This window comes from Acanthopagrus latus, chromosome 7, assembly GCF_904848185.1.
Source record: "Acanthopagrus latus isolate v.2019 chromosome 7, fAcaLat1.1, whole genome shotgun sequence".
NCBI classification, from domain to species: domain Eukaryota; kingdom Metazoa; phylum Chordata; class Actinopteri; order Spariformes; family Sparidae; genus Acanthopagrus; species Acanthopagrus latus.
In genome coordinates, this window is record NC_051045.1 from 28,026,969 (window position 1) to 28,044,604 (window position 17,636).

At 38.4% G+C, this 17,636-nt stretch overlaps 1 protein-coding gene across 2 annotated transcripts; it reads right to left on the reverse strand.

Annotated features, from left to right (window-relative positions):
* Positions 1-1,205: 1,205 nt before the first annotated feature.
* Positions 1,206-7,866, reverse strand: LOC119022990. Of its 2 annotated transcripts, XM_037104547.1 has the most exons (7): positions 7,750-7,850; positions 6,798-6,854; positions 5,774-5,868; positions 3,138-4,202; positions 2,886-3,041; positions 2,474-2,563; positions 1,206-2,173 (listed from the first exon to the last, which is right to left on the reverse strand). In XM_037104547.1, exon 4 carries the CDS (start codon positions 4,192-4,194, stop codon positions 3,178-3,180), a length of 1,017 nt encoding a protein of 338 aa, XP_036960442.1. In that variant the 5' UTR covers positions 4,195-4,202; positions 5,774-5,868; positions 6,798-6,854; positions 7,750-7,850; the 3' UTR covers positions 1,206-2,173; positions 2,474-2,563; positions 2,886-3,041; positions 3,138-3,177. The 2 variants fall into 2 exon arrangements, with proteins under 2 accessions (XP_036960442.1, XP_036960443.1); XM_037104548.1 differs by lacking the exon at positions 6,798-6,854 and having other exon boundaries at positions 7,750-7,866.
* Positions 7,867-17,636: the final 9,770 nt, after the last annotated feature.

Below are 17,636 nucleotides of genomic sequence, written 5' to 3' on the forward strand. Positions count from 1 at the left end.
CATGGCTGATGACTCCCTTCTTGCAGCAATCACACCTGCGCAGGCATGCTTCAACACTGCTCATTACAAAACAAGATGCGCAATTGAGTGTTTAAATGAAGTTCTGAAGAGACACTTTGCTTAACTGCTTGAGAGTGGAACCACAGGGAGCATGCAACATAATACTTGAGTGTATTGTCCTGCACAACATCGCTACCATGCGCAATGTCCCTCTCTGTGATGATGTTTATGCGCCTGAGCCTGCTGAAGAACCAGATCAACCTCTGGCACTCTGTCAGGAATGGAAGGAACTGACTGTTTGACAGGTTCATCTCTGATGATTGTTTTTTTGAAATTAATATGCAGTGATGAATGACAGAAAAATTGAATATATTATTTTTGTTTGTGATTAAAATCTGTTCGGGTGGATTGTTTCATGGGGACAAGATCATTTTTATTTTATTTTTACTTTACTATACTGAAAGGCTTAATTGGTAGCCTGTGTCTACTTTATCTACTTTATCACTGTAACAGTTAAACAAGCGCAAAAGTGCAAAATATAAGTAAAAGTTTATACACTAAATGATAAAAATATATTATTTGACCAATTTTAAATTTTTACTACATTTTCTTCCTGAAATCCACCTTGAAATCCTACCTCATGTTGGGATCAGGATAATCCTGTTTTTTTGGATCAAAGTTATCCAAATCCTATTGAAACGTTTAGAACAACACAAACTGAAGGTTTGATCTGGATCAAAACTAGGATTGGATTCCGTGATCTAATCCGATTTCAGAATCCTTATTTCCCTTTTGAACAACCCAATTTCAAGATTTGATCCAATCCTTTGAACAACTGGCCCTTGAGGCATGGTCTGTGAATCCCTGAATAGCTGGATTTTGACAAAACCGTATATGAATGTTTACGTGTTCATTGTGCATGTTCATTGACTGAGCCTGAATCTGAATCTGAAACTTTTGAAAGAGATTGGCAGATTGTTCATTAGTTATTATTAGTTATTATTCATTAGTTCATTGACTATTTATCAGTCAATAAATATATTTAAGTGTCTCTATCTATCCATGGAGTAGATACATTAAGTTTCATCATATAATGGAATGAATTTAAAAATAGATAAATAGATAAACAACAAAAAAACAACAACTCAAAAGCATCTAAATAGAGGGTTGACTACACTCTAACAAATGATGTGCTGGCTCAACGTAAAAAATTGATGTAACAATTTGCATGGATATTTTTAAGTTATTTCAACTTAGCTAGTATTAAGTACATGCGACAAGACTTCTTTAGTTAGACAAACTCAATTACTTTAGTACAAGCAACTTGATTTGCCTTGTCCTCTACAAGGACAAGGCCTTATTTAAGTTGAACCAACTTAATTTTAATTGTGTTAAAATTACTCCTTTTAGTAATTCTAGCTTATTTCTTTCCTTTCATTCTACTAAGAAATGTCAATGCAAATCATTACCTTAATTTTTTTTGTACAATAACTTATCTAAGTCAGAATAAATCACATATTGAAATTCCAGTTTTATGATTTAACTGTTTATTCAAACATCAGTCAGCATCTCAGTTACAGTAACAGGACTGAGTGTATATTGACATTTTAACTGTACACAAAAATGTAGTCTTAATAAAATAAATTAGATAACTTACAACATAAAATAGCCCTGTTAAACTGTCTCAGACTGAAAATTTTGACAGTCATGCTCTTGAGACTGATTTGAGTTTTTTGGTATAAAAGTATATTACTTTGAACTAGTTGTAGTTAATAAACTCTCAACAGTACACCTATTATACAGTAAACAACACATTGCAAACAACAGTGCAAACATTTCCTCTTTAATTTGAGGACAGCTTAAATGTTTCTTTAACTCCTCCCTTTTTTTAGCACAGCAGTTTATTTTTTAGCAACATTACCTTAGGACTTGCTTTCAGATCATCCAACTCGAGGAATATCTTTTGAAACACTTCAAAAGTATTTTTCAGTTCTTTTGGGTAGCGGAGGTTGAGTGCGTATATCAGCCCCATTAGCAAGGCACAGGCTCTGGGAATATCCACATCCGTTAGGACCTCTGTTCCCTCCAGGACGATCTTTGCATGGGCTGCAGGTATGCCACCTCGTGTTGTCACTATCTTCATCAGTTCGCCCGTAATATCCCCGTCCCTATCCTGTAGGTCAAAATCAATATAAATGTTTTAAGGGTTTGTAGTGGGAAAATGCCACATAGACACACACAGTTCTTTTATGTAAACACACCCCCACTATTTTTTGTTTAATTGTAGAACACATTACACAGACACAGCACCACAGTTATCTACTAAAAAATTCACATTTATGTCCATAGATGGTGCTATTGCACCACTGTGAGTGCAATAGGGGGAAGTAGCTGCCCTGCTCTGTTCATGCGCAGCTCTGTAATAAACACACTCTGTCTCTGTGAACTCAAAGTATGGTGGTGTCTGATTTACCTCCTCTTTAAAGAGCTCCTCCTCCTTTTCCCTAAGGTACACCATTAAACCACGGATAGCAACCTCCCTCTTTGCCTCCACAGAATTGTCCTGTAAATAAAAAAAAAGAATGTTGAACAGGAAGATGTGTTTTTGATAATTACTTGACATTACAGAATGATGAGGTTTGTGAGGCCTAATGTATACCATCACACCTGTTTAGTTTAAAATTATATTTTTTCCTTTGACTAAGCCATAAAAAATCATCTGACATTATATTCCCTTATTAGAGGTATAATCATCTATCTTTTAATACATCTAGAAGACAATAACTAGATTTAATTGATGTTAAATTGCATTTCTGGTCACTTGTACAATTATGTTCAAAAATCTAACATCACGATGTAAGTAACTTCATTTAATTTATTCATACCTCTAGGAGGATGTTCTGTAAGTTATGAATCTTCATTTTTGCTGCGCCCCCTCTTGAGGACAGCAGGGACAATATTTTTGAGGAGTAGTGGTCCAGCTTTCCCATGAATGTTGTCTCCAGGCTGACAGTGGTGATCCGCCTGAATTCTTGGTTTATCTGAATTTTAAAAAAAGGCACAAATAGGCACAACATCTTAACTTATACAGTTTACTACAAAATAACATATACTGTGTCTTAGGAAAAAATATTTACCTGAGCTGCATTAAAAAGAGCAGGCCATCTTTCTTTCAGGTCACTGACTGATGGTTCCTGATTGACAACTTCTTGCCTGCGAATGGAGAATGTTTTTGCCATTTTTTTCATCGATGATCTGCCAGTTCTTCTTCTTCCTCACTTCATGAAGGATCTCCAGTCTTTCACCTTCCAAACTTTCCTCTGTTTCTCCTTGTGGATGAGGGGGTAAATAGTTAACTTCTGACTTTTTCTGCTTGTTGACGTTCTTTGCAGATGCTTTGTCATGTGGTCTCTTCTTTCTGAGAGAGTTGACATCAAGTTCAGGGCATCCAAGCCCCCTGAGTTTGGTTCTGTAGTTCCCCATTTTGTATTTCAGCCGCTGTTGCCATCCATAACATCCATTGTATGATCCTGCTTCTTTGAGGCAAGGATGCTTCAGAATCAATGCCTCAGCAACATCTGCAAACTGTGAGCTTGATGGATAGGCAACATATTGAAAGATGCTTTCAGCGAGTCTTTCGAGGATGTCAGGAAGGATTGAGGTGAAGTTGAGTGGAATTCCATCCTTCTTGTAAGCCTCATTTCCTGAGGTGAGCATCAGCTCTGTGTCATAGGCAAAGCGAGGTACAGGAAATTCAGTTGGCCACCGCTCTGATCGCTGAATCCCATGTTCAGGTGATGATAGAATCAGTGTATCCTGGGATCTCGTAGAGCAACTGCTTTGAACAGTGGTCACCGAAGTACTGTCTGAGAGTTCTGTTGCTGCACTATGGATGGAGATTTCTGATTCACTTTCAACGCAAGTGTTCACTTCAGTTAAGTTCAAAGTAAATGTGGGAGGTTCAACAATGTTAACCACCTTTATAGTGTCTTTGTCCTTGATGTCACTTGTTGAGGTAAGACTAAAATATTCCTCTCCAAAATCAGCATCCTTGTAATGCAAAGTTAAGTTCTCTTGAAGCCCAAATGTCTCTCTAACAATGGACTCAAGTTCACCCACAGTCCCAGGGATGCCATGAGGTAAGTCAATGTCATGGTCCTGAAGAATGATCCTAAGTTTGGTTGGATGAGACATCGGAGTATCTGTAAGAAAAAAAGACATAATTTTAGTTTGATTTACAGAATACATTCAAGGAATTACACTGGTTATTATATCTCTAATCATTAGCTTTTACATTACACATTGTATACATTGTATTTCTTCTTTTTGTCAAAATTGCAAATCTGAGCATCCATATACTGTATCCTCTTTTAGTTTGACTAAATGTTTGAATCCTTTATTTCTATGGCAAATAACAAGGGCCTTTTTTCATCCTCTTAAGATTTTGCATTCAAATATAATGTAATAAGGCAAAACTACAAAGATCAAAAAATTGCAGGATAACAGAATACCATTTCTTATTGTGCATTTTCCAGAATTTCAGAGATGGTGTTAATAACCACTACATATCAACATAAATGTAGCGCTTCTGGGTAACCATACGCTTCCCAGCCACAGTGTATGCTGCCAACGGGAAGATGTCAGACAACTCATTTGGCTCAATCACCTTAACACTTCCTGTGTTTTCGAGTTCAAAGCTTCTAAGATGTTCAATATACCATGCATTTAAACATTTAACAATGAACCCAACCTTCCCATTTACAACAGCAATCTGGATCAACTCCACAAAATCTGGAAGACAACCTGTTGAACCGTGGGCCAAGATCATTCCAGTGGAGTAACTGGTGCCACTACAACACACTGTGGTTGCCATCTGGATAAACGGCGCACTGGGGAATTTTATTTGCAGTGCTTTTTTTACGTCTTCTCTCAGCACAGTCAAATCCACCATTGACAGTTTTTTTGCCTGGAGAGATGGTAGAACAACTGCACCACCATGTAGATGGTGTGCAACCATTAACTGATGCTTTACTGCAAGAGACAACAGAATGTTTCGGAAGCTGTGGGTATGCCTGACCACACGCTTAAAAAAGCTGTGTTTGGCTTCAAACCGCATTGTCCACAACGACACAAGTGGACCAAAAGCCTTTATCAGCTGTGGGTAATGCTCTAGAAAATGATGTTTTGGAATGAGCCTTTCCTGAGGGAAAGTTTCCATGAATCTTTGTCGATGCTCAGAAATCTTGCTTTCAAGGTAGCAAATAGTTAAGTCTGTATGAGCAGGAGAAAGGGCAAGTTCAACTATGTCCTTAAGGTTCAGAAGGACTAGCCACGAGGGTTCACTCTCTGGTATTCTTGCTCCAATTATCAGGGGAAGGAGGCGAAGCAACGCCCAGTTTTCATGGGCATTCCCACCAACAGACTTTCTTGCAGCAAAAGTCAATGGAACTGCTTGTGGTGCATCAGATTTATCTGCCCATCTGTATGGGAACTCCTTGATCAATTTATTAAGTTCATCAAGTGTGAAATATTTTCTTTTGATCAAGGCATTTAGGCACAGTGCTAGCTCAAAAGGTACAATACCTTCGAAGAGGTCATGGAGTAAATCGGGTGGGTAGCCAGATAAAACATCAAAATGTTTTAGTTTTTCAGTCAGTGGGCACTGTCTCTTTACTCCATAACAATGAGACCCACTTGTATGTGCTGTCTGAACATGACCCCTGTGCTCATGTACTGTCCTAGGATAAAATGCACCAGTTCTAACTTCACTTACTTGGAACTGGGATCGTTCTCCAAGGCAGAACCTGCAGATGTGTGTTCCTGAGAAACTCTCCACAAATCCTCCGATTGAGTGTGCGCCAAGGTTATCTGCAACAACACAATAGACAGTGCCTTTAACTCGAATGCCTAAGGAAGGAATATAAAGTCCCTCTTCTTCGAGGCTGGCAAGATCTTTTAACAATGGTTCTAACACAGCACTATAGCCAAACTTTTTGATATCATCAGCCTTGCAGAGAACTGCAAGATATATTGATGTCAGTGATGATCTGAGCAGTGGTGGCACATTTGCTAAAACCCAATACACAGCAGTAATTTTGTGTTTTTTTCTTGAAGTGCCAAGTGGATTACACACTTCAAAATCATCCACATACAGAATGAGAGAAATAGCTGGATGATTTTCTGACAGCAATGTATTGTTTTTAAAATGTGTGCCATCCTGAAATGAATTGTATCGACTTTCAGAACTGCTATCTGTTTCACAGGTGTGTGTGAGCCAATCCAGGATTTCTTTTTTTGCCAAAACCTCATGCAAGGACTTCAAAATAGGAACATACTGTAAACTTCTCTGCTCCTTGGCACTGAGCATATATTCTACGGGCTCTACCACAGAAAAATGCTCCTTGAAACACTCTCTTCTTTTGTAGGAGGTGGAAAGAGGACCATTACTCCTTAGGGCTGATGTAATTGGGTTGCACTCACATAGGTCTGTCACCATCTCTGAGATGACCACATCATCAGCCTCACAATTATGCTTCTTTAAGCATGACTGTACAATGTCTTTTAAAAAAGGACCTGAAGCTGATGAAGAAATGAAGTGTAGTTCTTCAGCTAACTCATCAATACACCGTTGTGGAACATTGAATATGCTTTCCAATCTAAGCAGCAGGTGGGCTACATGTTTTTCTATTAAATTAGGCAATTCATTTATTTCATTATCTTCAGTATCTTCACTCACTGCACCCTCAGTATCACCCTCATCCATAGGATCATCCCCTGCTTTTAGGGGATTGACATACCTCTTCAAAAGCTCAGGCTTGAAGTCATCAACAGTGTGAGGAGTGTGTTTCCTGCTCCTATGAGAAGCAAATGTTCCATAAATGTTTGTTTTGAAAGGACAGTTGTCAAAAACACAACACACAGTTTCCTGTTTTTTTAAATGACGGCCAATATGCTCAAAGTATTCTTTTTCTGTGGACACTGAGTTTAAGGGGTAACATGGACATTTAAATGACAGTACAGTGGACAATGTCACTGTCTCACAGGTGGAGTGACTTCTTGACAGGTGGGTTCGCAGGCTGCCCCATGTTTTAAATGAGCAATAGCATTCCCAATAAAGACAAGGGAGAGATTCTCCACCATGACCATGTCTAAGTCTATAATGCTTTAACAGATCTGTCTTTCTTGGTGTTTCAAATTTGCAAATTTTACAGGTCCACTTCATTTTACAAACTAAATTACTTGAACTTAGGTCATTCAGAAGGCTGTAGTGCCTACAACTTGTGCCACTTAAGTACAGTAAATTTTATTTAACTGTTTTTGACTATTCCAGATGAAAAATCAGAGAAAAATGCACGCAAACTACCGCAAAGAAATGGGCAGTGGGCAATTGCACACTTGTGGTTTTTAGACTGCACTTGCTGCTGCTATGGCCGACTAACAAACCGAAAGTGTGCTCGGTCACCTACAACAGCCTACCCATGAAGTTACCGCTGCTGAAACCTTCAACACTACTACAGATTTTGAATAAATTTGAAAGAAACAAAGTTAAACTAGTGAAAACCAGTGCCAATTAAAACCTGCCACCGTAAAACAAAACTTAATAAATACTAATGTTAGACCGAATCATTACTGTGCTAGCTTACACATTACCACTGCTCACCCTCTAGTGTTGTGTAAAACGATTTCTTGTACTGTCTGCTAATGCAGTTATAAGCTATTGTTCATAAAACCAGTCAAAATTTTACTCACCAAGCCGTTTGCAAACCGCGTTTTCCAACTCTGCTCTGCTCAATCGCGTCTTTCAAAAGGAGCACCGGATGGTGTGCCCGCGTTAAACATGTCCGGGCTGGTCAGCCTTGTACTCAGCTTTTAACAAACAGGGACACAGATTTTTAAGTTGTATTAACTGATTACACTTCTGTGTTAAGTTTAGGCAGAAATATCTGTTCAAAATACATGTATTATTGAGTTAAGACTATTTTATTTATTTTCATGTAGACCAACTTATTAAATTAAGTTATCAACTCATTATAATGTTTACACGTAACAAACTTGTTTTTTTATGCAGAAATAGCTCTAGTTTTTGAGCTATACTTACTAACCCCGTGAATTGTTTTTTAGAGTGTAGTTTTGGGTAAGACATTTTTACCGAAGAGAAAGATGTTCATGGACCAGGGGAATGAAACCAGCGACCTTCTGATAACAATATGCTGGCTCTACCCTTGAGCCATAGCCAAAATACTGGCTGCAGTGTTAGGACTTGTCTGAGAAATGTGTATACTATCAGAAGACAGCTTCCATAAGGAGAGAGTGTCTACAAAGTTGTGGGTGGATAACAATGATAATAACAATCAGTGTTCACTCACTCATCAAGTGCTTGATTGTATAACAACTTTAATAATGCTTAGATCAGCCATTTATCAAATAGATAGCCTATGGCATTAATGAGTCAGTCTGCAGGCAGCAGCAGCAGGACTGATAACAGACATGTCCCGAATGACTACAAACAATATCAATGTATTCTTATATGCATGAATTGGAGTTAAGACATTCAGACACATACTGTAACTCATATGCTGACCGCCAAAACTTAAAACACAAGATTGGAACTCAAATATGTACAGTATAAGGATGTACCAAAAGTTAACATGTAACAAAAAATCTGATCCAGCATTTAAAGGTTTTAGGCTTGTTCATGCCTAAACAAACTAAATAATCAAACTAATTTGTTTTCATGACCTAATAAACTCAATTAACAAAAACAACACAACAAACTGTATACTGTTTCACTTTGTTTATTTTGTTTATAACTCTCTAGCTTAAACAGTGTTCTGGGCATAGGCGGAAATCCGCCTATGGGGGGTAAAGATGTCCCCCCAGAATGATTTTTGAACAATGCAGTAGCATTTATTGAAAGCACAATGTACAGTAAGCGGTGCTCATTATAATCGCACAATAATGTGCTATTTACATCTTTAAAGATTTAGTCCCCCCCACACTCCCAACCAGAGGAGCTAGCAGCTGCAGCTAGTGATGGGAACGGCAGTTCTTTTTACTGTACTGAATCTCTAGAATCCGTTCATTAAAATGATTCGTTCAAAAGAGTCGTTCACCGAATCGTTCACTGCTCTCCAACTCCCTGAACTGATAAGCAGCCAAACGATCCGTCATTCAGTTAATAATTCCGCCCTGAGGTTCACGTTCACTTACTGAGGGACGGTGCGCAATCACTCGCGGTAGACGCAGTGCTGCTCTGAGTGGTATACATGCACTAAAATTATTACACAGTGAAAGTGTCCTCTGTGCACAGTAAAATCACTTAACATGATGCTACACGGATGTTAGCATCACAGTGCTAATTTTAGCAGTACGGTTACTGAACGTGAATCATGAGAATCATGAGTGATAGACACAGCGCCACTTTCAGCACAGTAAGTGAATGAGAATCACGTCCTCAGCGTCAGTTCTCTGCCTGCAGTAGGTTCGCAAATCATGAACGAATCACAGGCGAACGTGATTCACCTCCTGGCATCCCTCGTTTGCAAACGACCTGCTGAGGATGTGAATCGCATTCGCGCTGTCACTGAATCAGCGTGAACGTGAATCACGTTCACAAAGGCAGCTGCTGAGAATCACGTTTACTGTGCAGTAAAATCACTTAAGATGATGCTACACGGATGTTAGCAACACGGCGCTAATTTTAGCAGTACAGTTACTGAATGTGAATCATCTCCTCTGCCCTGGGTGAGTGACACAGCGCCATTTTCAGTACAGTACGTGAACGAGAATCAGAACGTCCTCAGCGTCAGTTCTCTGTGTGCTGTAGGTTTGCGAATCATGAACGAATCACAGTGCAAACGAGAATCACGTCCTGACAGTTCTCTGAGTGAGTCGTGGCAGTTCCACTCCTGACCAGCATGCTCGCAGCTGAGCTCAACTGAAGTGAGAAAGGAATGAATCAGTCCATGAAGTGATCCCGTTCACTTCGTTCACTGAAAAGATTTGTTCGTGCGACCGACACAACACTAGCTGCAGCAATGTGTGGACGGAGCCTGCTACTCACTCCATGCTGCGGGGTAAGAGGTTACAACAACACACATCCCATTTACAGAAAGTGCCAGGTCCAGGCTGTCTGCAACATTTGTCCTGCATTGTTCAAAAGCCTACTCAATAACGATTGTTGTTAACCCAAGTTAAAAGCTACAGATAGTGACCGTCTGGATATAAATGTCAGAATCAGATATTACTGACATTTTATATTTATTTCCAGGAAGGTTTTATCCAGTTATCCAGAGTTAATTGTCTTGAAATATGTTCAGTTAACTAGTAGATACTGTATCTACTTTGTTTTTAAATGAGATTTTTTTCCTTTCTGAGTCAGATGTTGCAGTCTCTGTCAATCTTCAATTAAATTATCACAACTTAATGAATTTTCAACAGATTTCAGCAGTATTGTCACAAGTGTCAGATCCTTTTATTACACATGATAGTCATTCTGGAGTTGTACACATTTGACTCTCGATCTGTAAAACTGTTCTACAGATAGAGAGTTAGAATACATACAGTTTTGTGGCATAGTTATCAGATGACATGATAAATATATATTTTTGAAAAATTGTTTCATGTTGGATTATTCTTTAAGGTATTTCCTTTAGTTTTGTGATTGTTTGGAGCTTTTACCTCTTGTAAAGATATTTAATGGACTGTGGTGGAAGTTGTTCAGATATTTTCACATAAAGTGTATTATTGCCACCTTTCACCTAATACCATTGTTTTGTATTGCTGGGTGAATAAACAAGAATTTGTGTACAGGTAGGTTAAGGACTAATACAGTATAATGCAATTATTGTAATTATCATTACTTTTGATGACATTTTTTAAAACATTTGATTTGAACATGCTGACAGTGCAAGAGTGCAACACTGCAGAGAGAGAGAGAGAGATAGATAGATAGATAGATAGATAGAGAGAGAGAGAGAGAGAGAGAGAGAGAGAGAGAGAGAGAGAGAGAGAGAGAGAGAATAGCATAATCTGATATCTTTCATCTGGAAAAAGGCAATTATCTGATTATGAGAAATCTGATAAACAAACATAGATCTTTGCCCGAGAATTAGTTTATTCATTGCATGTGTACATGTTAATTTGATTTCAATCATTTTGTTTTAGCCAGTGCTAAGAAAGGTCTTTTGCCTGCCTGTTGGAGAGATAGAGGGACCTTATTTTGCTCTGAGAACTGCTTGTTCAGTCGATTAAGGAAAAAATATATTTCTGAGTTTGTATTTTTTCAGCATTATTATTGTAAACATTATAATCATTACAATTTGAATTTCATTCCAAAATGTTATACTGCCCTTTATAATATATTATATTGAGAGATCACTTAAAAGTGCATATTTCCCACATAAGCTATGCAATCATCAATTTGTCAAGCTAATTATTTGATATCTTCATGTACTGTATATTTAAAAATCTTGAGGGTGAAAATATTGAGGAAATCCTCAGACAGAGTAACAAAGGAGGGAACCCTGACAGACTCTAGACAGACAGACAGGAGAGCTGGTCCTGGACACCCGTGTGTCCTGTCCAGTGATGCAAGTGGTCAGAATGCGTTATTAAGTAACTTAGTAACACGTTACTCTAATCTGACCACTTTTTTCAGTAAGGAGTAAACTAACGCGTTAATATTTCCAAACCAGTAGTCAGGTTAAAGTTACTTATTCAAGTCACTGTGTGTAACTCTTATTTTTGTCGTTTTCCTTTGTAAGAATATATGTGTTTGCTTTCTCCTTGCCTCAGGGAGTGATGTTACATAAAAGTCATGTTTTCAGCTTCAGGACAACTCACGTGTCACACCGCAGCTACACATAAACAACAATGAAGGGAGAAGCGAGATGCTCATTTTCGAGCTGGAAATACAGTCATTATTTTGAGTTGGTGTCAGCTAAAGAATATATTAAGGTTAGTTGTACACACTGTGCTGGCGACAAAGTAGGCTGCCTGCTGAATGTAACTAATAAAGTAACTTGCAATCTAATGTAGTTTCAAGGCTTTCCTCCTCCAATGAGTCGGCGTGTAGTTTGATGATAAAAGAATTCTGCGGCAGCAAGGCTGTGTGGAATGATAGAGCAGTCTTTATTGAAACAGAATCTTGAGCCATGCGTCCGGATCAGAAGCGGCCGCTTTCTGATATTATCAAATTTGTGGAAAAAGCTATGCCAAAATGCTTTGCCCTCTGCCCTATCAGAACTCCTAGCCTTCGATCCTAGGAGACTTACCAAATGCCACCCCCTCGTTCTTCCTGTGAGGGCCTTTTTAGAGTCCCTTCTCCAGTACACCCACTTCTTCAGATTGGTTCCTTTGCCAAATTATCCAATAGACTGTGACCTGTGTTAGGCATCTTCCACCATTTGGCATGCAGGTCAGCTTAGCTAAGCACTTTATCATCTAATGTTTGACTCCTTACAGTTGGAAGCCAACCCCTGGACCTTCACTCAATCAATAAGTCGTGACTGAATCCAAACTGAGTAAATCAGTCATGATTGAATCTAACCTAAGTAGATCAGAATGCTTTGCCCTCCAGATACCTCATATTGCGGGGTGTTGCTGCTGGAGCCAATCCCAGCCTTGTCTCCCTGGATAAGTCGCCAGCTCATCACAGGGCCCTCACTAGTGAGCAATGTGGGGTTCAGTGTCTCGCTCAAGGACACTTCGACATGCAGCTCAGCCCTGCCCGGAGCTGGGATTTGAACCAGTGACCTTCCGATCACTAGTCGACCTGCTCTACCCGCTGAGCTACAGGAGAATCCACGCCTTCAAGCCCATCCAGGCAGGGAAACTCCTTTTCAATTTACAATTACCAATTACCATTTACCTTCTAATTTAATGACCATATGCCAATCGGCCATTAAACTCCAAACCTGTCAAAGGTCCTATTTTCAACTGTTAATAAAAAGTATACATAAAGATTAAAACCTAATTAAAGTATCAAGATTATTGCTCATTCCTTGGTTCATTTGCAATTATCACAGGATTACAACAAACCACAACAATTTTGCACATTATACTGTATGGATACTCACATATATATATATATATATATATATATATATATATATATATATATATATATATATATATATATATATATATATATATATATATGTAGTAGTATAGTATAGTGAACAGGAGGTAGGGGTCTTTTCCCCTTATGTTCTTTTGTTTATGAAATTGAGTCACTTCCATATTGACAAATCTATCGTGACCCTCTTTATTATGCTTCTATTGAATCAATTGTATAATTTGCACTTGCAGCCTGACTTGGGAACCTGTTTTTGAAAAATAAAAGCTCATTCACCCAAATAGTAAACCGGTTTAGCCAGCTGCTTAGTGAGCCACAGCTCACTTTGGAGACCTTGTATATAAAAAAACTCAGACCCTGATCTTCAGTTTATGCCCCCCTGAGTGCAGCTCAGCTTGCTGCATTTATTTATTAACCCCTTACTGTATTTATTTTATTTATCCGATTACTTATATTTAACCCCTCATGTATATTTTACAACCTGAACATTTTTACTGATTTATTTTGTTTTATTTTCCTTTTTTACTATTAGTGTTTTAGTTCCCTTCAATATCTTAGTATGATCTGGACCTGTAAGAACTTCTTTAGTTCGTATTTTTTCTCTTAATTTCCACTATGAAATTAGACAATGCATGATGTGTGATGTTTTTCCTGTATGTGAAACCAAACAATCCCTGGGATTCAACTGTAAGGTGAACACTGCCTAAACACAAAACACACAAACCTCAACACAAATTTGATACTGTAAAGTGCATAGCTTTTGGAGGAATCTGGGCCACCAAGGCATGCAGATCAGGAACATCTGCGCTGTAACTGCAAACATTCTGGAACCTGTAGCAACATTACCTTTACGGGCGATTCACATCTGAGTCGACACTTAACATTGATTTGTGTGTCAGTTGTACTGTCTGTGATTGTCCCAGTCCTTGGGCAGAGATCATCATGTTTATGATTCTCTGGTCTGTACTATCCCCAAATGGCAGAGTTTTCTTTTGTTGGAACAAGAGTGTCATCGTGTGACTCTGTCATCATTTCTCCCACATGTTTGTGTTCATAATCTTTGGCCATCCTCAGAGTCACACATGGGATGCCCCTTCGATGTCGTACTCTTTGCCAAGGTACTCATCCTTGTTTGTTTTCATAGCTGCTCCTTCTGGTCCCACAATTATGCACGTTGAGCTGAGCAGAGTTTGTTTTGATTGGCGACTCACCCATTCACCTGAACCCAGTCAGGCAGCACACCAAAGTACTCAATTCCTCCACAAGCATGTTCCCCATTTCCTTTCTATCCCTAGTTTCCAAACAACTCCAAGGTACCTTGCTCTGTATGCCTCTTCTCTTGTAAACAGTATCTCTACACTGAATAGGACTCCTTATGAAAGGGCGTCCAGTCACAGCTATCTGAGTTTCTGGATAGATGATAAGCTATCTTTTAAAGTCATACTACTGAACTGACTAAAAACTAAAGAGTAAATGACCACTGATTTATCACAACCGAGCTTGCTTTACCTTGAAATGTAGAAAACAGCTTGTTGAAGTTAGTTTTTACTGCTCTTTATTATGCTGATGTCCTCTACATGTATGCTGTTTTCTCAACTTTGAAATACTTTGAGGCAGGGTATCATTCTGCACTTGGTTGTATCATAGGTGATGGGTTTAGAACTCATCACTGTGTCCTTCATGACAAAGTTGGATGATGATCATTATCCATAAGGAGGGAACATCATCTTATTTAAAGGCCCTGCTGCATGTTTTTTCTGACTATCTCAACAATATTATCTCATTTAGCGATTGTAATTTTGTCACTCATTCACTAGAGTCCTTAATTTTAGACATTCCCACTATAAGAATTGTATTGGGAAAGACTGCCTCTCAAGAAAGTGCCCCTCAGAAATGGAATGGCTTATAGTCTGCTCTTGAGCTAAACCATCTTAACTCTTTAGACATTTCAAAATTGTCTGTTGTTCAATGTTCTGCAGTCTGATGGTAATCGTGATTAATGACCATATTGTGTATGCGTATTCATATATTTTATGCTCAGGGCATCGTTGGAAAAGAGAGCTTGTGCTCAACTGACCTTCATACCATTTAAAACAATGTTAAAGAAAAGATTATTTACTCCATCCAAGGGGGTCACCTAAATCAAATTAATCAATTAAAAATGTGTTTGTTTTTTTTTAACCACTGTGCCACCACAACTATTCCCAAATGGAAAATGGAATATATTTTGCCAACCTCAGAGAAAACCAGTAATATATCGCCCTGAAAACACTGTTACTTTTCTCAACTTGACTGTCTGTGAGGATACAAGAAAATAGAAACCTAAAGGTCCACCAGTTCCCATGGAGAACCGACAAATTGTTTCTGATGTCTGCGCCAATCTCCCCATTGTTTATGTTCTTCAACAATTATAAACCAATTCAGACATCAGATACTAAATTCAAGGTTAAGTCAGATTATAAACTCAAATAATAAAGTCACTATTAACACCCTATCATATAGTATAGTGTGTCAGTCAGTTGCCAAGGTTCACTTGTAATTCTTCTCTAATTTGTACTCCCCAAGTATGTGCAAAAACACTTTGTGTGTATGTAACTGTTGTAGCGTTTAATGTACGTGAGTGTATGAGCGTGTGTGTTTGCGTGGGATTGTGTCTGTGTGTGTTTCTGTCTTCATAGGATTGTCTCAAAGGGTTGTGTCTGTGTGTGTGTGTGTGTGTGTGTGTGTGTGGATAAAATCACAATAGCCTGAAAGATTTAGTGTGGGTCACACAGGCGAATGACACCAACAGATGTAACAGGTGTCTGGTGACTCTTGTCCGTCCCTTGGTAGGTCCTGACTTTAGATATTATGCCTTCTTTCTTGGACTCTCGCGTCCCCGGTGTATAGAAAGAAGTCTATGGAGTAAGGCAAAAAATGTCACTCCTTTATCATCATCCCAGAAATATAAACAGACAGGTTTAGTTAGTTTAGTCATTATCATTTCATTAATGCAGCTCCAGATTATTTCAAATCATTAAAGCTTTTAACAGTTATATTGGTTATCTGTATCTTAAGTGTGGGAGGGGGAGCACCTACACACTTGCAGTGTCGCTGTCGCTGTCTCTGCTTCTGCAAGTTCACACACCAGCTGCTCAGCCCCAGTTCTCTGCTTCCCACTCTCTGCTCCACGGACACGCGCACTCTGAACTCCTCTCAACCACCGAGAGACAAAGAAAATTGGATAGACTCATTGTCAAACATAAATCAGCCCTTTATCTGCCAACATTTAAACAGGCATTTCAGATCAAAAACCACGCCTTAAATGAAAAATGTTGCTAGACTCTTGACAACTTTGTCACTTATTAATTTCAATTACTCCCTCTGCACCGAGGAAGTGTTTTTAGAGCAAAATCAATGTGTATGCTTTGTTTTTACTCCCTGTACGAAAATATCTGAGCTCTACTACATATATGTCTAACTAATCAGCTTTTGGATAACCCAAAATTCCCCAATACATTTAAATACCCAATCCTGTCAGTACTGTAGTTTGGTGTTTGTCACACTACTCCAATCATGCATTTTTTGCTGTCTCCTGTCTTCAGATCTTTAACGGTTTATGTTTTAACTTTTACGTCAAATTTCTTTTTACAAATATTTGGCCTTAAGATATTACTTTTCTCTAATTCAACTTATTTTCCTTTACTTCACATCAGGGCTTCCCCCTCTAATATGTGGGGGCTACCGTGCATAAAGGCCAATTTCATACTTTGACCAGCTACACCGGTCAACCAAATAAACAATTGTCCATACGTCCACAAATGCCTACTTAGCGTATTCCTTGAACTTCTCCACCGTGAAACAAATCAAGCATCATCCCCAGGTAATTACTCATCCCCCGCTTGATAACAACAAAGAACACCCCATTGGATTCCTCCAATTCACATTCAACTAGGATGCATTTCATTTAACACACAAATCACATATGTGCATTTTTGCCTACTTTTCATGAACAAGCTCCTTTTCTTGGATTTTCTCCACACAGTATTCCCTTAATCTTCACTTATCATTTCTTCTCTTTCTCTTTTATGTGATCAATAGTGTTATTTATGCATATAATGTATAATTTTATTGATAGGTAAATCTCCAGACCACCAATATTTCTATTCCTTTGTTATACAGCTGATTAACACCAATTAATAATTCCTCTGTATGAAATCCTGTACAGTTCTAAATTTGTTAATTTCAGTTTGTCCACAGTTTACCAGGCAGGTCTCTTGAGACCTTGTTCTAATTTACAGGAACAACCTTATCTAAAGGTGAAAAACACCTACAAAGCATACTACTCAATTTAGAATAGAGGGTAAGGAACCGTATTACTAAATAACTATTTTTTATCACTCACTTTTCCTCATTTAAAAAATGTGAAAGTTATGAGACTCAAACTGTCACCTTCTCAGTTGCAGGGCAAAAGTACAATCCACTTAATTGCATCACATCACTGAGAAGTTAGATGGAACATCCCACCTTCCCACCATCCCACCACACATTCCTATAATTTATTTATACATTATTATAT

Coding starts and splice junctions, on each gene's coding strand:
- LOC119022990 (XM_037104548.1), bottom strand. CDS start 4,194: ATGTCTCATCCAACCAAACTTAGGATCATTCTTCAGGACCATGACATT.